Consider the following 24,252-nt stretch of genomic DNA (forward strand, 5'->3'; position numbering starts at 1 on the left):
GGGACATTTCAGTAACAATCCGGGTTGAGCTGTGAAAATCGGGACTGTTGGGAGGTATGGGGATACCACCCTCCGGGGTCAATAGACCAGTCGCTCTTCAGGTGTTCTCAATATGAAACTCCTGAATAGCAGAGATGTAGTTCAACTAGTTTAACTAGAACTAAAAGCTGATAAGTCTGAGATTAACTTTATTTATGGAACATTGCTAGGGTTGCCACCTGGCCGGTATTTTACTGGCCTAGCCAGTAAAACACCTGGCAAGGCCGGGGCCGGTATAACAAAATTGCCAGCAATGTAGCTGCCGGTTAATTTGTAATACACCTAACAAAAGCCAGTGGCCTGCCCCCAGTCTGGTAAAAACTTGTGTCGTGGCTCCGCCCACTTTGGCGCACAATCCACCCATCCAATTGCGTACTATGGCTCCGCCCCATTTGACATCACGGTCCACCCCATTGTTCCCGCCCCCTCCACCAGCCGGTGGAAAGTTTATTAAAAGGTGGCAACCCTAAAAACTGCAAATGCTGTATTTTATTATTTGTGGCTTTTGAGTTATTTAGCTTTTTATTCAGCAGCTCTCCAGTTTGCAATCTCAGTTATTTGGTTGCTAGGATCCAAAAATCCTAGCAACCATGCACTGATTTAAATGAGAGACTGGAATATGAATAGGAGAGACCTGAATAGAAAGATGAGTAATAAAAAAAATTGCAGTAACAATATTTTTGTAGCCTTTCAGAGCATCTGTTGTTTAAATTGGGTCATTTGAAAGCTGGAGAGAGTCAGAAGAAGAAAGCAAAATATTCAAAAACTATAAAAAAAGAAACAATGAAGACCAATGGAAAAGTTGCTTAGAATTGGCCATTCCATAAATACTAAAAACTGGTGAACCACCCCTTTAATATCCCTGTCCTCCACCCAAGCTCCAAGAAAATGTCATTCGATGCAACTTTGCAATAAACAGTCACTGCACATTTTCACTGGTTTTAAAGCTGTTGATTGTGGAATTTGTTTTATATTTATATTCTGTGCACTCCGGCCTGTGTCTCCTAAAAAAACATTGCAGCAGGAGCCAGCTGATTAACAGACCTGGAGAACTGACTTCTGCAACACTGTTTCCACAGTCAGAGCCAGGTGTGCTGATAAAACCTCACAATTACATTTGAAAAGAACTTTCCTTATGCAAGTGCAATATTTGGGTGGAGTTCACCATAGGCATATGTACAGGATTATTATATATTATAACATTATGACGAATTAATTTTTCGGTGTGTGTTGTCGCTGTGTCACTAGTTTATAAAGAAAAAATCCAGATCTGTCGATCATCATTGTTTTCTGGGGGGGGGGGATCCTGCAGCGCAGCAAATGCTCTACTGAAGCCAATGAATGCTACCCCCGCATGCACATATGCTTCCTATGACATCACCCAATGCTTACAGCGCATGCACGCCGGTGGATTCTTGCAAACGCCAGAGAGAGGCTGATGTAAGATGCCATAGACAGTCACTATATAATTTATTGGGCTTGTGGGGGGGACTGTTTGGGCCTATGTGTACTTGAAAATGCCAGGGCCTATTTTCTCAATCTGGGCCTGACTAAAACCACCTTTTTTTCATTTAACGCATGTCATGTGCATTTTCTAAGTTAAAGATGCATTTCTCTGCTTTAATAGTCAGGTATGGGATGTATTATCTGTAATGCTTTGGAACCTGAGGTTTTCCAGATAAGGGATCTTTGCTTAATAAGGATCACTATACTTTAAAAAAACGTTTAAACATTAAACGCAATATCCTCAAGTATAAGATACTGTTTTATTATTACAGAAAAAAATATTTGCTTAAAATGCAATCTATGGAAGATGGCCTTGATTCAGAACGCTCTGGATATCAGAAATCCCAACTCCTGTGTTATGAATGTACATTGCATAAAAAGCTTGCATGTTGCCTTTAAAAAAGATGCTGATTGTTTTGACATGGGTAGAACCAGTCAGAATAAAAAGGAATCAATAAGCTCATACTTTATGTACTATATGTGCTTCCAAACATGAAAAAATTAAAACATTTAAAAAATGTAAAATTGCATGAACATAATCCAAGTAGATGTAATTAGGCCAGAGGTGTGTGTTGGATTTTCAGGAACTCAGATGATAACTCCACTTGCTTCAATGCAGTAGGCTACACTGTACTACCTATCTCTGAGGCTTATCAGGACAGTTAGGTTGAAAAAAAGACACACATCCATCAAGTTCAACCTTGTAAGTCTATTTATAACCTAACTGCCAGTTGATCCAGGGGAAGGCAAAAAAAAGCCCCATCTGAAGCCTCAACAATTTGCCTCAAAGGGAGAAAAATCAATTCCTGACTCCAACATGGCAACCGGACTAGTCCCTGTATCAACTTGTACTAGGAGTTATCTTCCATAACCCTGTAAGCGTCCCTTCTCCAGCATGAACACCACCAACTTGGCCAGTCTTTCCTCATAGCTGATTTTTTTTTTTACAAGCGTTGCCCTTTTTCGGACCCTCTCTAATTAAATAATGTCCTGTTTTGAGTGATGGGAGACCAAAACTGAACGGCATATTCTAGATGGGGCCTTACCAGCTCTCTGTACAGTGAATCTACGCTCCTTTTAATACAGCTCAAGACCTTATTTGCCCTTGATGCTGCTGACTGGCATTGCTTGCTACAGCCAAATTTATCATCTACAAGGTCCAAGGTCCTTTTCCATAATGGATTTGCCTAGTGCAGTCCCATTAACTGTATAAGTCGCTTGCATATTATACATCCCAGGTGACTTTACATTTACAAATTTACTGGCCTATAATTGCCAGGCTGAGATCATAATCCCTTTTTAAATATAAAAATGACATCAGCTTTCCTCCAATTCATAATTACCGTACCAGATGAAAGCAAGGCTGGTCTTAAACTGAACTAAGCTCTCTTAGGGCTCTTACACACGGCCGTTCCGACCTGCGCTCCCCTGCGTTCCGTTTGTTGGCGTTCAGCCGCAGGGGAGCGCAGGAATAGACGCAAGTAATGATTTGAAATGGGGCTGTACTCACTCAGGCGTGTGTAGGCGCCGAACGCAGGTTCAGACGCAACATGCTGCATTTTTCCTGCGTTCGGCGCCTACACGCGCCTGAGTGAGTACAGCCCCATTTCAAATCATTACTTGCGTCTATTCCTGCGCTCCCCTGCGGCTGAACGCCAACAAACGGAACGCAGGGGAGCGCAGGTCGGAACGGCCGTGTGTAAGAGCCCTTAATTTGAGGGTCTGGCCCTGGCGCCTTGTTCACATTAATTTTTACTAAAGCTTTATGAACCATATCCTGACTCAGTCACTGACTAGATTGAGATAAACCAACAGTGCAGCTATGAGGTTGGTCTGGAAACTCTTGACTCCTCTATTGTATACACTGAAGAAAATAACTGATTTAGCACATTTGCCTTTTCTGTATCTGTGAAAAACATACTGGTACCATTATTGAAAGGAGCATCTTTTTACTATTAATTTAAATACTTGAAAAAACATGTTGTTGTTAGTCTTAGCCTCTGCTGCAATGTGCTCCTCATTTCCAATCTGCCTTCCGGATTGCTGTTTTACAACATTTATTATAGTGTTTATATTCGTTACTTTTACTATATTAAGCCACATAGGGTGTATTGGTGCCTCCACATTTACCTCTTAAGGAAATAAATTGAGAACAGTAACGATTTAATATCATTTTAAATGACAATCATTGCTGTTCTGTGTTTTTAGCAGAAAAAAATAATGCCCTGATGCTCTGAGCTAAAATTTGCTTTTCTGAAATTCATGTTTTTTGCACCAGACATTAAATTAGATCACATTATACAGGCTGGCACAAATATACCAAGGGTATCCTGACCTGTGTTTTAAATGTAATACTGATACTTATATGCATGTATTTTGGGAGTGCCCTAAAATTCAACAATACTGGACTGCAGTTCTTCTCTGGGACTTCCAGCTATACGGACACCTGCATTTTGTCTTTAGGGACATTTTGAGGAACTCACTATTTCAACCAGTGACAGATTGTGTCTACAGCAACTTTTACACTATGCAGAGAAAGCTTTTTTGCTCACATGGAAAGCCCTGGAACCTCCTACCTTAGCATTCTGGATAAAAATTATCAATGACATTCTTCCGAGCCACAAATTGATTTATAAAAGGCGTGGATGCCCTAGACAAATTCAAAATAATCTGGGATAGGTGGATTAAAGAAACACAAACCAATACTACTGGCATTTGACTTAGTGGTAACGAAAAGCTCCTAACCTGGTTCTTTACCGCATTATACACTCTATAACATAAAGGGAATGCCCACCCTTCTATCTATCTCTCTCTCTTCTTTCTTACTTTGTGTTATGTTTATAAAATCAATAAAGATAATCTTTCAAAAAAAAAAAAAAAAAAAAAAAAATTAGATCACATTATGGTCACTATTGCCCAGGGGTTCAATTACTTGCACATTTGCTATAAATTCTGGGTCATTAGAGATCACTAGATCCAGTATAGCATTTTCTCTGGTTGGCTCCTCAACAACCTGTACCATAAAACGATCATGTAACAAGTTTATAAACGTGTTCCCTTTAACTGTCCTGGCAGTAATGATGCTATAGTTAATTAAATGGTTAATTATGGTTAATTAAAATCCCCCATGATCATTAATTTCCCTAAACTAGCAGCCTTTTCTATTTGCATCAGGAGCTTAGCCTCCTCCTCTTCACTTACACTTTTGAAAAGTAGTTTGAGCATAATGTTGGGGATAGTGCAGTTTAGCCCTTTCCCCAGCTATATATAAAAGATCAAATGATTTAAATAAAAACACTAGTGTAAACTACATGCAGTAAGTCTAACACTGGAAATAGAGCTTCAGTATGGCAAAAGGGCATCTCTGAGCTTGTCCTTTAATTCACTGCTCACATTTACAAGTTTTAAAACATACAATAAATACAAAAAGAGGGTCTACAGCAAGCAATGACTTTATATTTGCACACGCAATATTTTCTGTTCTTCCGTTAACATTCTCCATTTCATAGATTATTTTTTTTTTTACTGCTATTATCACAGACAGGCTTTGGCATCCCTCTCCTGCATTCCTATTTGGGCCAAATAACTTTATAGCAGTTTAAAGATGGCCCTTTTCACCTTCTACTCCGAGTCATTGCCACATCACATAAAGTAGCAACCCTCAGAGGCGCTCCGACAATGAGGCGAGTTGAGCAACTTGCCTCAGGCGGTAGCGCCAGATAGGTTTCCAGGGGCGGCAAAAAGCCACTCCTGGCACCTCTGAGAGCCGAATTTTCGGTTTTGAAACAGGGAATGCTGCTTTACTAGAGCAAGAGAGAGCAATTGCGATCTCCGTACTAATGTTCCTGCCTCCCCTCCCGATAGGTAAGCCAGTAAGGGGGGGCATTTGAGAAGCCTCAGGCAGCTTCTTCATCAGAATCGGCACTGACAACCCTCATGCTTTACCCTTGGACCTCTATTAATGGTGCTATATCGTTGCCTATCAGGAGACCACTCTCTCCCCCCCTGATCTAACTACTGTGCCTGTCCTAACTGTCAGGGGACCTCCTGGGATACTAACCACATTGTCGACTCCTTGTTGGGGCTCCATTCTGCCCTATCCGGTTACATTCTAACCCAGGCTCCCGACAACCATCTGGGGAAGTGAAAAATACACATTATCCTTATATAACTTATTGGGCCCACCCCCTTCTCAGAAAAACTGCTATGGGTTCGGCTCTGAATCTCCTTCCTGTGGTCCAACATAGAGTAAGTATTAAGTCGTCTCTCAAACTTAAGGCTCTATATTAGAAAACACTAAATCACACATGGTAGTGCCTGTGACAGTAAAACACAGAACATGCTACAAACTGTGACAAATAAAATTTTGACAATTACAACACAAATTACATTTAAAAAAATGGACAGCTGACTTTATATTTGCCTTCAGGGTACTCCAAACAAAAAATATTTCCACTCTTTCATCCCTCGTTGGTTTCTGTGGGGAACTCATATTATAGACAAATCCACCAGTGAAAAAAAAAAAGCAGAGGTTATGGCATCAGTACAATTCAGAGTTGCAGATTGTTTAGATTGCTTTCCATAGGAAACATGGCAAATACTTAAAAGCAAATGTGATGTGATTGGACAGATGAGCATCCCTTTATCCTCAGCTTTGCTTTGCACAGGGCAAGAAAGAAAGTTCCTTAGGTGGGGGGTCAGTATATAAAAAGGCATGTTAGTGTTTGTCGAATGCTTTAGTCAGAAGCTCATTAAGACGACCAATCATCGGCCGGGGATCTTCATTAAGCCCAGCAGCTATCATTGCATTTTCATATATCTGCAAGAAATTTCAAGGAGTTTAAGCGCCAGATATTGGTGATCCACAATATAGATGAATCATATAGCTGGCTTTTAAAATCTTCTGGTGCAATTCATATGTGTCGCTTATTAAACAGCTGGATGTTGGTAACTGTAACTTTGAGAACACGAATGATACATTTAGGCAAACTATGCAAGAAGGTTTAAGACCAGTAAGGATTTCTAAACGTAGCGAGTGAATTTGCATACATCTGTTAAAGTGGGAGATCCAGTATTGCTTACGTTGGCATTGCCCCGTCACTGAGGAAGGGCCATGCGGCCCCGAACCGTTTGAACATTGAAGTGCTGTGAGCACCATGGAATAAAGTTTGGGATTCACCCATTTATTTTTGACTATTTCACTGGCGAGTGGCTAGGCCAGAGCCTCTACCCAATTCCCCTATCTGGACTTTAATGAATTGCCCCACAATCACATCTTAAAATAAATAGGTTTTTATGCTATACTTGTGCTGAAGCAAGCAATATGGCAGCACCGATGCATGCAAATAAGCAAGCAAATATGCAAAGAAATGTTGCTCTGCACAATAAGGTGTGTCATTATAACAGACTGTCTATGTAAAGGCAAATAAATGGAAGACAAGTATTCAACTGGATATGGCTTTCCTTTAGTAAAATGTAATTCTTGGATCCACAGTTTTCTAGGGGGCTCCCAAAGGCTCAACCCACGAATGTACAGTTTCTTTACCTGATCCAGAAGTAACTTTGCCAGCTCCTGCTCACCATCCTTTAGCTGCCATAACTTCTTAATAAGAGGGTGCCTAAAAACAAAACAACACCCAGCACCATTCATTTGACAGTATGATTGATAAAGTTAAGGAGTAAAAAAAAAAAAAAAAAAAAAAACAGCAACAAAGGCAAGAAAACAGTGAATTTATTAAACTCACCCGGTGTTGATTTCCAGTGTGGGCTGTAGGATCTGTGCTCGTTCTTCACTAGTTTTGGCAAGCTGTTGTGTGCGCAGGAAGTGTCGAGCTGCTCCCATTTCCAACACTGTGATCATAGCTGGGTGCGTATCCAGTCGTGGTGTAACCTGCAGGCAGAAAGTTTAAACTGCTCAAAACCCTCCATTGAGGAATGATAGTTAGGAACTTAATAGTCCTGTCATATCTGTAAAATGTTTTATTCAGCTTTGATAGACTTATCACCTGCACTACAACTGTTCACCCGTTTTATAATTTCCATACTTTGCAACGTAATTGTGCCACAAACCATGGTTCATTTCTGCAGACAAATATGATGTTTAAATGGAATAACTTTAAAAATGATGGCTCTGCAATTGCTGAGGGGTTCTGCATATTAATCAACTCAACATATATCTTTGTTTATGAAAAGCAGGGGGCGCCAACTGGAGGCCGGTGGACTGGAGGTAGCCTCTTGGCCCTAAGAGCTTCAGAAACATCTTGGAACAACAATTCTACTTTAATTCAGTCCCAAATGTGTATTTTAGAATACATTCTGTCCTCTGCACTGGTAAAGTTAACTGTACTGTCGCAGAGGAGTCGGAAATACAACCTAAAATATTAAAAAACAGTAACACCAACAAATAAAGTGTTTTAAAGTAATAAATGTTACTGTTCCTTTAAAGGACAAGGAAAAGAGGAGGATGCAGATTTGTTGGGATCCCCCAGTGATTTAAATCACCAACTTATTTCTCAGTGCATGTTAGTCTATTGGGTCAGTGCAATATTTGCCCCCAAATATAGAGCCTAGCAACAGAGAAGCAAATGAGACAGACAGAGAAACAATGTGAAGACAGAGATAGAACTCTGCAACCAAGTACGGAGTCATTCTATAATTATAGTTATTTCTTCTTCCAAGTATAAACACAAACAAATAATACAGGAAGTGACCCGTCCACATCATTCTGCTTCTTACCTTTACATTGGTTATTCGAGTTCCTAAACCATTCCTCATCCAAGCCATAAGATCCTCAGCCTCTTTCTCAGACAGGCGCTCTGATGCTGGCGGTGGGATCAAGACAAAAAGGTGTCAACTAATGAATGTAATACTTTTCCCGCTCTAACCCAGGGAGTAACAAGATACCTGGTATACTCTCTTCAAATTTCTCCTCTTTGTAATGATCCACCACAATGTCCGTCTCCACAGAGATGAGTTTTTTCTTGTCGAACTCTCGCAGGTGCAGCATGGTGAGCTCATCGAATTGCTCGTAACAGAAAAGGACCTGGAGAGATTAGGAAAGAAAAACTAAATGAGCAATGTTCCTAGCCCTCCACAAAGGAGCTCAACAAGAAGTTCAAATAATAAAGAACAAAAGGGTTTCTGGTTTCACACCTCTGTTTGCTTCTTTTTCATAGCCTCATAATATGGACTGTGCTCTGCAAGGTGGCGGTTGGGTGCACACAAGTAGTAGATATTTCGCGTTCCTGGCTGCATGCGGCTGGCGTATTCGGTCAAACTGGTTTGCTGGCCTTCGGGCAATGATGAAGACTCAAAGCGGAGCAATTTTGCAATATCCTCCTAAAACAGTAGTCAATAAAGAAGTTTAATTATACACAGAAATATCATTTTTGAAAACTTGTTGGCAGTAAAAGGGTCTTTAACTCCCTGGTCTTTACAAATACACATGCACAGAAACAGAGTAACACTACTTGGGGTGCAGGAGGTAATAAATACTAAAATACTATTCTTGGAACCTGATGTAGGACCATGTTTCAAGCAGACATTATGTAATAATGGCCCACAATATTAAAAGAGCAGATAGTATCAGTATGGACTTCATATTGTGGATAGACAGCTGTAGCCACGGTTTTGCCACCCATCCTTATTTCATCACTGCACACGAATACAAATTGATTTTTCTGTTTCTCAGGGGACCCAAAATGTAAAAAGACTGAGGGATAATGTGCCATAGTGAATAAGCACAAGGGTGAACGAAAACAAACCCCAGTATCAAGGGGATACTTTAACTATATCAAAGTGCCATTTGGGTTGGTGCATATATTATACCCAGAATTTAAGTTAAGTTTTGTGACCCAAAAAAGGGGTTTACAATGAGTAAAACATCTCCTCTGTATAGCATAGAGGTCCTGACCCAGAGGTTAGGAATCACAACCCTACGTGGCATCTCACCTTGACTTCTTGCTCTGCTGTGGTCACTATTCCTTCTCGCATGAAAAGCCCGTAGTCCTCAAAGAATTTGCCATATTTCTCTGGATCCTTCTTACTCCGATCAATGAAGAATTTAATCAGCCGCTTCTGTAAAACATCACGTAGTTTCCTGGTGGAGACGGTGCAGAAGGTGAAGAATGAAATCAAAGTGAAAGACTAATGGGATCAAAGTCTCACAAGGTCCTGTTTGACTGAACTGATCTCTCTGTTGTACCTGAATACCCCCATTAACTGAAGCACTATTAACTGGCTGAAAGGTCTACCGGTTGAAATATGGCGTTTTATTTGCAGATTTTGGCCTAAAAACGATGCATTTATGAACTAAGTGTGTGCACTAAGAGAAGGCTGCTCACAGAACCTGGGTAGATTGTCTTATTCTCCTTCGGCAGAGAAAACACCTGTGTGTCTTTAGCCTTAGGTTGGAGTTGTAAAAATGGTGGAACTCTGCTCCTAAATTACTATGTGCCATATTGCATCCTCTTTATTCAGGGTAATGTAATAAAAAGATGCAACGTTTGCACAAGTCTAGTCACACACAGCAATCAGATGTTTGTAGGTGACCAGTAAATGCTATCTGCTGATTGGTTCCTGTGGAAAACTTTTCACTGTTTATTATATTAGCCCACCCGTTTTTTTCCTCACCGAATTAGGACACTTTCCTGAAGCAGCTCACGGCTCAAATTAAGTGGGATATCTTCACTATCCACAATGCCTGGAAGGGAAGAATGGATAGAGGTAGTTGGAAAAAGTGGTGTTAGGAGTCAACTTTTAGCAATAAAAGGAAAACCATAAGCATTGATAGATATGTAAATATTCTTAGCTATATTTGTAAATGTAGCTCATTATTGTAATCAATTGACAGACCTCGTACCAACTAGGGATGCACTGAACCCCCTATTTGGGATCTGGCTGATTCCCTGACTGAATCAAATCCTAATTTTTATATGCAAATCAGGGGCAGGAAAGGAAATGTGGAAAAAAAAAAAATCTTCTTTTGTGACTTTCCTACCCACCCTTAATTTACATATGCAAATTAGGATTTGGTTCGGCCAGGCACAAGGATTCAGCCAATTCCGAATCCTGCTGAAAAAGACCGAATCCCGAACCGAATACGGGATTCGGTGCATCCCTAGTACCAACGTAGTTTTATAACTGGCAAGACTTGTATAGGTTAGACATAACAGTACATGCATAACATTCAGGTAATCGGTTCCCTAAATGCAGGAGCATATTTCTTACTTACCTCTCAGAAAGCGCAGCCATTTGGGTAATATATCTGCAGCTTTGGTTTGGATCAGAACCTTGCGGCTGTAAAGAGACACGCTGGAACCCATTTCTCTGCTTACATCAAACATGGATGGTTTCTGTAAAGGTGAAAAAAAAAAAAGCATCAGTTTATTGACTTGATCCAGTGATCCCCACTAGGCGGATCTAAAGCACTGGAACGAGGGACCAAGGCCAAAGCCAACTAGTGTTCAACTAACACTTTAACAGACTGTAAAAATGTCCAGCAACCACCTCCAGTCTAGTTATTCATCTATAAGCCAATGCGACTAGCTCATTCATATAGCTACAGAACTACAATACTCAACATGTTCAGATTATTAGTTATAGCTGGAGAGCTGAGCATTTTAACTGTACTATGACTCTCTGATTGCAGGTGCAGTACATTCCCAGCCCACACCAAAGCCTCAGTTTCTAATTCTATTTACGGAGCCAGTGCAAACACACACTCACCATCTCTGGAACATAGAAAATACTGCGGATATTGAGAGGTGCATCTGCCTTGTAGTGAAGCATGTAACGTGGCTTGTCATACGCCTGAGCGATGAACCGGTAGAACTCTTCATGCTGCCATTCCCCAATCTCCTTGGGATCCATCATCCAGAGAGCCTGATAACCAAACATTAAAGAAAATAAACTATTAACCATGCCGAGTGTGCAGCGGAGTGTAAAAGTTGGGCGGCTATTCAGTGATGGCAAAGGTGTTGCTGCCACTGCTCCTACCTGCAGAGTGTTGATTCGCTTGCCATTCAGATACAGGGGAAAACTGACAAAATTGCTGTACTTGGTTATTACTTCTGTAGGTTGATAAAAGAGAAGAATTATGCTAGCATCACTGCATGTTCAACAAATATTCCTACTATTAGACAAGCAGAACTATATAAATATACAGTGTAGTATATCCCAGCCTCTCACCTTTTACTCTGTCCTCATTGGCAAATTCTTTACAGTCATCCTTGAGATGGATCACAACCTTTGTCCCTGGGCGCACGCCGTTGGCCTCTACAATTTCAAAGACACCAGATCTGCAATGGAAAGAGATTTAACATCCGTGTGAAGATCTGCAGCCCTTACCCAAGTGACATAGCATATGAATTATCTGCCAGTGTTCAATATGAGACCAATATCTAAAAGAAAGCAAAATAAATTGGGCAGAGGAGTCTGGTGGGTGCTGGGTCTGGTATTTAGAGCAGATGAAAAGACAAGACAAATGCAGATTATATGCGCATATGTTCTTCTCACCCATCTGAACTCCAGCAGTATCCAGGGCTCCCTGCCTCCGATGATTGAGAGTAAACAACCACTTTGTCTGCCACCATAAAGGCCGAGTAGAAGCCCACACCAAACTGACCAATGATCTTAGAAGAGCTGTCTGCCTGGTTCTGTAAAGCATCCAGAAAGGCCTGCAGGAAAAAATCAGGGAACAATGGATCCAAGGCAGAACTATAACATATAGAACATGCTGATAAAGCAGAGGATCATCAAAGCCCCCCCGATTATGTTATAATCTTAGAAAATAGACTGACAGCAATATGGAGTCGTCATATAGCCAGACAGAGCTGCAGACTGAATTTCTCCATATCAGGTAGGTGTTTTATAGCCTGTACAGATACCGTATTTCTATGCCATGATAGGTATTACAAAGTACTAATTATAATTACACAGAAAAATGTATGTAATGCATGTCAAGGAGGTACAGAGAATTCATGTGCTAAAAATGTTCTGGCTGCTCTAATAAATGCTTCTCATAAACAATATCACAATGGTGAATTTACAGACGATTTTTGCAACAGCGCCTTAAAGACTAAGGGTTACGGTGCACTAATTAATTTAGTATTTATATAGAGTGCCAGCATATACATTTGTACAATAGAAAGGTATACTCATCAAAAATAACATAGTAACCAAAATAGAAGGTATAAAGAGTACTGCTCATTTTATGCACACGTCATGTTACCTTGGATCCTGAGCGAGCAATAGTGCCCAAATTGGAGATAAGTTCATCCATATTCATGCCCACCCCTGTATCCTAAAGTGAAAGGGATAAAATTACAGTCAAGCAAGGCTGCATTTGAAAAGAATTTTCCAATTCAAACACACTAGCAAACATCCCTTGTGTCAATGCAAAGGAAGACAGGTCACAGAGCATAGCACATTGGAACCCATTGGCAATGGACTTGATAAGAACATTAGAACATGCTATTTTGCTTCCATGCTCTCTGCTCACCTGGATTGTGAGTGTTCCTTTGTCGCCGTCAGTCTGCAGGTGGATTTCCATCTCGGCAAGGGAGCTTCCTTGTGCCAGATGTTTGTGTCGCAGCTTCTCCAAAGCATCGCTTCCATTTGAGATTAGCTCTCTGATGAAGACCTAAAGCAGTAGAAGCAAGGGAAGCGGTATAAAGAACACGATAGGCAAACCTGCGGGCAATGAACCATCAAAACGACAACTAGGAAAGCTACTTAACAATAGGGCGACAATGTACCTGCCACCAACAAAGGACCTCAATAGGCAAGGACCTACCTCTTTCTCAGAGTACAGTGAACGGGCAACAATGTCCAGAAGCTTTTTGGTCTCAGCTTGGAACTCATGCTTGGAGGCAGCACCTAGAAACACAACATTAAAAAGCAGCCTGGATTGAGGTTTAGGGGAACAACGGATATGGGGAGTTGCAAATACTGACGTCCCATAATACGTTTTAAGCAAAGTACAAGTGCGCTCACCTTGCACATTCTCAGTATCACAGATGATTGTATGCAGAAGCTCCTCCTCCTTGGTCTCAGAGGCCTGCGTGGTGTAGCTTCTCCTATCTGCAGCACACAGTGTAGGTGGCCCTGTTCTGGAGACAGTCAGAGGATGCCAGGCGGCAGTTGGACCTCTGGAGCTGCACACTGAAGAAGCAGGGAATCACAGAATGATTATTACTTCTACTACTGTTCTAACAATATAGACAAAATATCCATAAGGCCAAGCAGGCCTGGACTAGGAGTCAAAAATAGGCCCTGCCATTCCAAGTACACAGAGGCCCAAACAGCCCCCTACCAGTCCTACCAGCCCACCATATGGTAACTTTCTATGGAACCATATAGCAGCCCCTCTGGCATTTGCCAGAACCCACAGAATGCCAGTCGGGCCTGAGGCCAAGCTCTGTGGCATGAAATGCACAATAACACTCATACGAAGAAGATAATTATAGGGTTGCAAGTCCCGATAACTAAATTACCGTAATTTGGTGCAGCCTATTTTTTATGCACATAACCAATATCTGCATTTAGCAAGAAATGGTTTACAGGCTGCTCAGTACAGCAAGGGGCACCCTATGAGCATACTACTGCTTTACAGTTCTGCCACACTTGCCCCAACAGGACAAATGAGTTTAAAAAAAAAAAAGAAAAAAAAAAGAAATCCGATTTTCCGAGCCACTAGTGACGGACAGGCTGCCCTAAAACTCGTGGACCAGACAGTTTGTGGTTGAACGGAGCCACATGACTGAGGATATAATTAATTGGGATGCAGAATGCATTACGAAGCAATATATATATCCATATACATCTTGTTCACCAAACCCTTTGGATGTTGCTCCCAGTGGCCTCAAAGCAGGTGCTTATTCTTGAATTCCAGACTTGGAGGCAAGTGTACCGTCAAACAGAGTCTTCTGTAGGCTTCCACTCAGTATAGGGGCTACCAAATAGCCAATTACAGCCCTTGTTTGTCACCCTTGTGTTGATCCCCAACTCTTTTTACAATTGATTGTGGCTCACAGGTAAAAAGATTGGGGACCCCTGGTTTAGAGGATGCCAATCCCTTTTCACTATACACCAGGCTAAATTGCTCTGAAAGGCCAGGGTTTGTGAGAAAGGTCTTCCGTGCCCAAGTTCTTTATGCCAGGGTCAGAATAAAGGGGTGGCTCAGCTTTGAATTAACTTTTAGTATGATGTAGAGAGTGATATTCTGAGAAGGTTTGCAACTGGTTTTCACTTTTTATTATTTGTGGTTTATTTAGATTTTTATTCAGCAGCTCTCCAGTGTGCAGTTTCAGCAATCCGATTGCTAGGGTCCACATTACAGTAGTAACCATGCACTGATATGAATGAGAGACTGGAATATGAATAGGAGAGGCCTGAATAGAAAGTAGTAACGACAATAATTGTGTAGCATTACAGAGCATTCGTTTTTAGATGGGGTCAGTGACCCCCATCTGAGAGCTGGGAAGAGTCAGACGAAGAAGGCAAATAATTCAAAAACTATTTAAAAAAATGAAAGCCAATTGAATGTTGCTTAGAATTAACCTTTGTTCACCTTCCAACCACTTTTTTTAGATTATTCCCCAGAAATAAAAGACTTTTTTCAATTACTTTTCAATTTTTTTTTTTCTGTTTTTCCAAAATCTAAGTTTAAAGTTGAATGTTCCGGTATTTTGAGTCTGGCGGCTCAGTGATTTAGGTGCAGACTCTGAATTGTTTCAATGTTGCAACATTTAGTTGATACATTTCTCAGCAGCATCTCTGTAGTATTAGCAACTATTGTATCAAGTCTAACAGCTGCCTGTAATGAAACTCAGGGATTCTGCTCAGCAGGGACAAAGATAAGAAATGTATCAACTAAATGTATCAATTTAGAACAGTTTACATTGTCGGCGACCCCCTTCCCATAGCTGCTTTAGGCTAAGGCCACACTAGGCGATAGCGCCGCGATTTGACTCGCGGCGACTTTTCGCCGCAATCGCTGGGGAAACTTTTGCGCTGGCGTCTATGGGGAATCGCGAAAAATCGCCAGCGTAAAAACACACGCGGCGATCTTTTCTCTACTGTCGCTCGAAATTGCCTCGCTAGGCGATTTCGAGCGACAATAGAAAAAAGATCGCCGTGTGTGTTTTTACGCTGGATTCCCCATAGACGCCAGCGCAAAAGTTTCCCCAGCGATTGCGGCTGAAAAGTCGCGGCGCGGCGCTATCGCCTAGTGTGGCCTTAGCCTTAGAAGGCGAAAAAAAAACGACACTTTACACATCAATATTAGAAAAAACTGTCAAACATAGAAAATAGAAAGTAATTGGAAAACGTCGTTATTTCTGGTGAACTATGACACCAACTAGTTGTTTGAAGGTGAACTACCCCTTTAACAATGTGGTGGATGAAGCCGCGGCTCTAGGCCTTTTGCAAATATAGTCATAGGAGTTTTATTCAGCAGCTCTCCAGTTTGCAATTTCAGCCATCTGGGAGACTGGGATATGAATAGGAGAGGCTTAAAGGACCAGTAATGTCAAAAAAGAAATACCAAGACATATTTATCATTAAAATCGCAAAGTCTTTATTAAAAATAACTTTGCTTACACTCCTCTTCAGAAAAGGCGGCGATCCATCATGCGGCGCTCGATTTTGCCTCCCTGGCTATCTCCTATAGAAGCAGGGGAGGAGAAATCGAGCGCCGCACTGTGGATAGTCGCCCTGTTGCCTTTTCTGAAGAGGAGCACAAGCAGAGTTATTTTTTGATAAAGACTTTGCGATTTTAAAGTTAAATATGTCTTGGTGTTTTTTTCCCCCCTGTTATATACAAACAAATTTTTAAAAAATGTTTTTGAAGTTACTGGTCCTTTAAATAATAAGATGAGAAATAACAAGTAGCAATAACAATAAATATGTAGCCTTTACAGAGCATTTGTTTTTTTCAATGTGGTCAGCGACCCCCCTTTGAAAGCTGGAAAGATTCAGAAGGCAAATAACTTAAAAGCGATTTAAAAGAAAAAATGAAGACCAATTGAAAAGTTGCTTAGGATAAGCCATTATAGACATACTAAGTGTTAACCTGAAGGTGAACCACCCCTTTCAGGTTTTTGAGTTATTTAGCTTTTTATTCAGCAGCTCTTCAATTTGCATGTTAAGCATTCTGGTAGCTAGGGACCAAATTGCCCTAGCAACGGTGCACTGATGTGAATATGAATAGGAGAGGACCTGAATAGAAAGATGAATAATAAAAAGTAATAATTTATTTGTAGCCTTACAGACCATTTGTTTTTTTTTTTTGAAGGGGCCCCATTTGAAAGCTGGAAATATTGAGAAGAAAAAGGCAAATCATTTAAAAACTATAAAAAATAAATAATGAAGACCAAATGAAAGGTTGCTTAGAATTGGCCATTCTATAACATACTAAAAGTTACCTTAAAGGTGAACCGCCCCTTTAAGGTCATACCATACCCCCTCCAGAGTGCCATGTAACCCAAGGACCAACAACAAAACCCCATCAGTCCCTGGCCACAAACAACTCACCGCTCACGCTCCTCCCCTGTTTGCGTGACAGTGGCAGGCAACGGCCTCTCAATGCCCGACTCACAACTCCTCTCAGCAGAGCTCCGGTGGCCATGCTTCTCTCTTGCGCTTATGCCGACTGAGTGACGTAGAAACTGTGCGCCGGCAAGGACAGTAACGTGACCGGAAGTGTCCTGCTGAAGAGTGTTTGACCCCCAAAGAGAACGCTCCAATGTCACAGAAATTTTCTGTGTATGTGAAACGAGTGGGTCCCACGTGTCTCGGGAGAGAGTTATTTTTCTTTTCCTTTGCGGCATAATAGACAGTAGACTAATGAAAGCGATTCTGCGGCAGCAGTAGCAATACGAGTTGCTGCTTTGGGACTTGGCTGATTTAATTTACCTCTAAGAAGACTGTTGTGCGATCATCACAGATACCAATAGTCATTCAGATTGGGAACAAACCAATAGCCATATGTCAATCCAAACAAATAAACGTTAGGGAGATTAGTCACCCAGCAACAAATCTCTTCTGGCAACTAATCTCCCTGAAATGCTTTCCTGTGGCACGAATGTAAGTTGCCGGTGGGCTGGCACTCGGAACGCTTCATTTTCTGAAGTCGCCCGAAGTTGCCTCATAAATAAACTTCAGGTGACTACGGAAAAGAGTGCCATCCCGCTGGCGATTCACATTCATGCCACAGGAAAGCGTTTCAGGGAGATTAGTCGCTTGAAGAAAAGGAATCAACTTGTGCCACCACCCTAAGGGGTCAGGGCACACAGGCAGATTCGGAGAGATTAGTCACCCGGCAACAAATCTCTTCGGGGCGACTAATCTCCCCGAACTGCGTCCCACCGGATAAAATGTAAATCGCTGGCAGGATGGCACTCGGAACGCTTCATTTTCTGAAGTCGCCCAAAGTTGCCTCACAAATAAACTTCAGGCGACTACGGAAAAGAGTGCCATCCCGCTGTCGATTCACATTCGTGCCACAGGAAAGCATTTCAGGAAGATTAGTCGCCGGAAGAAAAGGAATCTTAGCCACCCTAAGGGGTCAGGGCACACAGGCAGATTCGGAGAGCTTAGTCGCCCGGAGACTAATCTCCCCAAACTGCCTCCCGCCGGCGAAGATGTAAATCGCCAGTGGGATGGCTCTCAGAACGCTTCGTTTTCCGAGCCAGCAAAAGTTGCCTCATGAGTAAACTTCAAACGACTACGGAAAAGAGTGCCAACCCGCCAGCGGTTCACATTCATGCCGCAGGAATGCACTACAGGGAGATTAGTCGCTGGAAGAAAATGAATCTTAGCATGTGCCACCACCCTAAGGCTCAGGGCATAAGGCAGATTTGGGGAGATTAGTCACCCAGCGACAAATCTCCTCTTCAAGTCTACTATTCTCCCTGAACTGCCTTCCCACCAGCTAAAATATAAATCGCCAACAGGATGGCACTTGGAGTGATTCGTTTTCCGACGTTGCATCACGAGGAAACTTCAGAAAACAATCGCTCCGAGTGCCATCCCGCCTGAAGCCGAGCGTGTCTCTGCCTTAATAGGCATTTTTTTATTTTGGGGTTCACTCCCCCTTTAAGAATTAGGTTGACCAATGTATGGTGCACTTTGGATTGCCTGGGTCGTCACCAGATAATTTCGATTCTTGCACCAAACGTTTCAATTACAATGGCAGGTTATCAATTTCAATCACTATTGTGGTAAGGTGTAAATAAATCATTTAAATCCCTTTTTGATCTGATCTGTGTAGAAGTGCTAGTTGCTCTGGCCTTATCTCCAGGAGAGTGACTGGCAGACCTTTCCTCCTGCCTACATACCCCTGGCTGCTGAGATTAGTGTACCTGCCTCCATGTGCATGATGGATAACAAAAGGGGCCCTGTTCAGACTGAGATCACCACACCGTTGGCACTGGTCTATGAAGTTCAGTTCTAGCACAATCTGCACCTTGGCGAGTTCCATAACAAGACATCAGCAAGTGTTACCCCACCAAAAGCAGTGCAACCAGGCTGCTTAGCATAGTTACAAATGGGAGTGTTTTGCACCCTGGTGCCCTAAAAAGTAGATCTGTAGTACAATTAAGAAAATGCTCATCTTGACCAACTGTAGCACCACAGGTGTTTATATCTTGTATAATACACAAAAGCTATGAATATCCTGTAAATTATATCCTTATAAACGGTGAGTTCTGATGTCATCAGTTATAAACGGTGAGTTCTGATGTCATTTCTGTCACATGACTCATTGAAATTTGTGTATTATAATAAATAAAGTACCCCCAGTTGTAAAATATGAGGATATTAGTAGTTACCTTGGAGTTCCATGACCTGTATAAAAACACTCGGCCTTCGGCCTCGTGTTTTTATATGGTCATGAAACTCCTCGGTAACTTATAATATCCTTATATTTTACAAAAGGGGGTACTTTATTCACTATATCTTGAGGCATGTGACACAGATAATGGCAGTCAAGGGAATGATAAGCTGCTCATCCCTAAAACTGGCAAAGGCCATGAAGGAGAGCTGCTGTGTTGGCGAACACTTACCTCATTTACTGCACTGCTGAAGTTGTTTTTTGGTGTAAAGGAGGAGGTTGGTAATGCTGGGCTGCTGGCACCATAAGCTTCAGTTGTACCTCTGCACCACATGACAGATTTAAGTGTCGAATTGAAAATTAAATATTTTTTTTTTGGTAAAAACTGTCAGATTCGACTAGGGAATTAACCAAACTCAATTAGTTTTTTAAAAAAAAATAGATTTTCGAGATTTATCATATTCTGGCCCTTTAAGAATTCGACTATTTGCCACCTAAGGGCAGATCCTCTACCTTCATGCCCCAGGTGTCGTTACTCTAATTTACGAAGGGTGCACGAGAGCCATAGTAGACACACATGGAGATTCTAATCGCCCAAAAAAGAGGAGATTTGTTGCCTGGCTACTAATCTCCCCGAACTGCCTTCCTGCTGGCTACAATCTAAATCACTAAGTCTCTGCCCTAAAATCTGCCGAATTCATGTACAAGTCAATGGGAGAGGTCCAGGGATCAATTTGGAGATGTTTGTAGCCTCTTACACAAGTTTTTTTTTCAGAGAAAAAACTCAAACTCGTTTTGTATAATTCGAATCATATTTGATTCAAGTTTTCAGATGGGTAAAATTTGTCTGAGTTTTAACAATTCGATTTTTTAAATACCTTTCCCCCAATCGACTGAAATACGACCCATGATAAAATGTGCCTCCAGGACTACTAAAAATCATTTAAACCGAATAGGATTGTTTTGACACCAACAAGGAGTCAGCTTAGTTAGAATTGAGTACAAGGTACAGATATGGGACCTGTTATCCAGAATGCTCGGGACTAGGGGTTTTTCCAGATGAGATCGTCTGTAATTTGGTTCTCCATACTTTATCTACTAATAAATCATTTAAACTTTAAACCCAACAGGATTTTTTGCCACCAATATGGATTTCATGCAGCTTAATTACCATCAAGTACAAGGTATTGTTTAATTATTACAGAGAAAAAAAACGAAATAATTTGAAAAAAATGTGAATTATTTAAATAAAATGGAGTCTATGGGACATGGCCTTCACGTAATTTGGTGCTTTCTGGATTCCAGTTTCTGGATAAGGATTCCTATACCTTTTCTAATTTAGTAAAAAGAGAAAAATTAAATATTAAAATATATAACTTGCTTTAATTCAAAGCTTTCTGGAGAACAGGTTTCAAAATGAGGGATCCCGTCCCTGTAAATATAAACTAAGGAATATTCTGAGTAAATTTTTTTGTAAAGGGAACATGCACTAAAAATAACCCCTCAATAACTGGTTAAATTTCACATTTAAAAGCAATTCTGGACAATGAGATATATATATATCTATATATATCTATATAGATATATAGATAGATGCGTGAAAGATTCGGCCGAATACCGAACTGAATGCGAACCCTAATTTGCATATGTAAATAAGGGGTAGGAAAGGAAAAAGTGGAAAAAATTATTTTTGGGCGAAAAGTTGTGATTTCCCTACCCGCAACTAATTTACATATGCAAATTAGGATTCAGATTGGCCAGGCACAAGGATTCGGCCGAATCCTGGATTCGGTGCATATATATATATATATATATATATATTATTTTTTGCATCTTCATCATATTGTCTTTACTAGCAAGTGTGAATCCAGACACAACACTGACAGCATTCTGAAAGTGCATCTTCTATCTGACTGTTGCCTGCTATAAATGTGTATTGAATAAACCCTGTTCAGTTACCGGGTACTTTATTTATTTCATTTTTAATTCATCAGATTTGAGGAATAACAGAAAGGAGCAGATTTTCATGGTTTAGGCAATTTATACAGAATCTCAGTGCGCCCTTGCAGTTAGAGTTGCACACGTTTTCATGTCATATTCCCAACCCGCATCTATCCCCGCACCTGAAAATCTCACCCTCATTCCGCAGGTTTTTTGCTGGTACCCGACACGCTGCAGGACTCCTCTGTAAGTGCCTTAATCTTGTATACTCATATTTTGTGTGTCCTGGAGACTATTGTGTCCGACTAACGCCTGACTACCTGGGCATGTATGTAAAGTCTGGGGGGTTTCCATAAATAATCATGAAATTAGAACACATCAAACATTTCCGTGGTTTGGCTAAAAGGAATTGAAATGGAGTCACAGTTCCTCTCACATAGTTCTTCTGGCCATAACTCATTAGATTCACACTGCAATAATTCCAAGAATATCCAGAAGGCAAAGAGGTGTTCAAGTCTTTCCCTAATTAAATATTAGGCTGACCTGCCAGCAGCATTAAGGCGTTCATTCTCACCACAGCTTTGGCCCCCCCCCGGCACAGCCAATTTGGAATCTTCTGATATAGACGGTGAGGGGGGAAATCAAGAAAGTTTAAAGGGGAACTCCATCTTTCAAACCAAAATTTGATAAAGAGGTCCACATAACACAGAAACCACTAATATACCCATTACAGTTACCGGTTTCTTCAAAAAGTATGACTAAATGGCATTTTCTATGCGGAAATCCAGCGGTTTAACAGTTCTTCTCTTTCTACAGCATTTGAAATCCTGGCAGGGAAGGAGAATTGTGGGGTTTGGAGGATGCAGACTGAGGACAGCTGGCTGTTAATACAAAGTAGTCAGACAGATCAGCAGGAGAGCAGGGGGCTAGGCTTAGGGAACTGTTCTAAATCGTATATTGCAAAGTTGCTTGATATTAGGTTTACTTTTCAAAAAGCTTAAGTTATGCTTGTGTGGAGTTCCCCTTTAAAGGGGTTGTTCACCTTTAAACTACCTTTTAGTTTGATATACAGTGAAATTCTGAGACAATTTGCATTTGGTTTTCAATCGTGTGTTTTGAGTTATTCAGGTTTTTATTCAGCAGGGCTATTGAAGCAATCTGGCTGCTAGGGTCCAAAATTACCCTAGCAACACTGCATTGATTTGAATAAGAGACAAATATAAATAAGAGAGGCCTGAATAAAAAGATAAGCAATAACAATACATTTGTAGCCTTACAGAGCAGTTGTTTGTAGATGGGGTCAGTGACCCCCATTTGAAAGTTGCAAAGAGTCAGAAGGCAAATAGTTCAAGAAAAATGAAGACAAATTGAAAAGCTGCTTAGAATTGGCCATTCTTTAGCATACTAAAAGTTTAATTCAAAGATGAACAACCCCTTTAACATTTACTTTCATAAGGTCATGGTACAGCAAGACAGAATCTCACTATTAAAATAAATAAATGTAGCTAAGTGATAAGCTCCCCTTAACAGATGTGGCATCCATAAGCTGAGCATCAATGAAGTCCTCTTGCACCCATGGATGAAGCCACAATGCTAGTTCACAGAACCCCTGAACTGACTGACTGCGTGTCTTGTTTCTGATAGGATCACTCTTACAATACAAGCATTCCCAAGTCATATGCAAGTTCCATGTAGCTGCAGAGATCACACTAGTGATTTCTAGTTCTCTCTTTACAGAAGGGTATATTATAAATATATAACAGTGAAGGGTGCTCCTCTAATTGAATTTAACCAGCACCTGAGCCGATCTCTTGATAGTTGGTTCATCACCCGGTAAACCAATTGGTTTAGGTGTACAGGTATGGGAGCGGTTATCCAGGATGCTCGGAACTTGGGGTTTCCCGGACAATGTATCTGTCCGTAATTTAGATCTTCATACCTTACATCTACTAGAAAATCACGTAGACATTAAATAAACCCAATAGGCTGGTTTTGCCTCCAATAAGGATTAATTATATCTTAGTTGGGCTGAAGTACAATGTACAGGTAGGGGAGCTGTTATCCAGAATGCTCGGGACCCGAGGTTTTCCGGATAATGGATCTTTCTGTAATTTGGATCTTCATACCTTAAGGCTACTAGAAAATCATACATTAAATAAACCCAATAATATTGATTATATTAGTTAATTACTGTATATCTTAGTTGGGCTGAAATACAAAGTACAGGTATGGGAGTGGTTATCCAGAATGCTCGGGACTGGAGGTCTTCCGGATAACGGACCTTTATGTAATTTGGATCTTCATACCTTAAGGCTACTAGAAAATCATGTAAACATTAAATAAACCCAATAGGCTGGTTTTGCTTCCAATAAGGATTAATTATATCTTAGTTGGGCTGAAGTACAATGTACAGGTAGGGGAGCCGTTATCCAGAATGCTCGGGACCGGAGGTCTTCCAGATAATGGACCTTTATGTAATTTGGATCTTCATACCTTAAGGCTACTATAAAATCATGTAAACATTAAATAAACCCAATAGGCTGGTTTTGCCTCCGATAAGGATTAATTATATCGTAGTTGGGCTGAAGTACAATGTACAGGTATGGGAGTGGTTATCCAGAATGCTCCGGACCTGAGGTTTTCCGGATAACGGATCTTTCTGTAATTTGGATCTTCATACCTTATGTCTACTAGGAAATCAAGTAAACATTAAATAAACTCAATAGACTGGTTTTGCCTCCAGTAATGATTAATTATATCTGAGTTGGGATCAAGTACGAGGTACTGTTATTATTACAGAGAAAAAAAGAAATCGTTTTTAAAAAGTGGATTATTTGGGAAAAAAAATCAAGTCTATGGGAAACGGCTTTCTGTAGTACTATCTAACCTGATGGAAGTGTGGTGGTCTGGGCTGTAAGGAATAGAATACATGG

At 40.9% G+C, this 24,252-nt stretch overlaps 1 protein-coding gene across 1 annotated transcript; it reads right to left on the reverse strand.

Annotated features, from left to right (window-relative positions):
- Positions 1–4,904: 4,904 nt before the first annotated feature.
- trap1.L (TNF receptor-associated protein 1 L homeolog) lies at positions 4,905–17,234 on the reverse strand. The gene is made up of 18 exons (XM_018236530.2): positions 17,080–17,234; positions 13,540–13,707; positions 13,340–13,422; positions 13,046–13,186; positions 12,776–12,847; positions 12,061–12,221; positions 11,734–11,843; positions 11,542–11,615; positions 11,272–11,427; positions 10,778–10,898; positions 10,177–10,246; positions 9,496–9,643; positions 8,698–8,883; positions 8,449–8,587; positions 8,281–8,366; positions 7,290–7,435; positions 7,091–7,163; positions 4,905–6,364 (listed from the first exon to the last, which is right to left on the reverse strand). Exons 1-18 carry the CDS (start codon positions 17,171–17,173, stop codon positions 6,263–6,265), a joined length of 2,130 nt encoding a protein of 709 aa, XP_018092019.1. The 5' UTR covers positions 17,174–17,234; the 3' UTR covers positions 4,905–6,262.
- Between the last annotated feature and the right edge of the window lie 7,018 nt (positions 17,235–24,252).

This window comes from Xenopus laevis, chromosome 9_10L (genome assembly GCF_017654675.1).
Source record: "Xenopus laevis strain J_2021 chromosome 9_10L, Xenopus_laevis_v10.1, whole genome shotgun sequence".
In the NCBI taxonomy this organism is placed as follows: Eukaryota; Metazoa; Chordata; class Amphibia; order Anura; family Pipidae; genus Xenopus; species Xenopus laevis.

Excerpts from the sequence above, each read along its gene's own strand:
- trap1.L (XM_018236530.2), bottom strand. The coding sequence starts at position 17,173 with ATGGCCACCGGAGCTCTGCTGAGAGGAGTTGTGAGTCGGGCATTGAGA. Across the intron at positions 11,616-11,733 it reads CAATGAGGACAGAGTAAAAG|AAGTAATAACCAAGTACAGC; the intron begins GTGAGAGGCTGG and ends ATCAACCTACAG. Across the intron at positions 9,644-10,176 it reads CAGGAAAGTGTCCTAATTCG|GAAACTACGTGATGTTTTAC; the intron begins GTGAGGAAAAAA and ends CGTCTCCACCAG.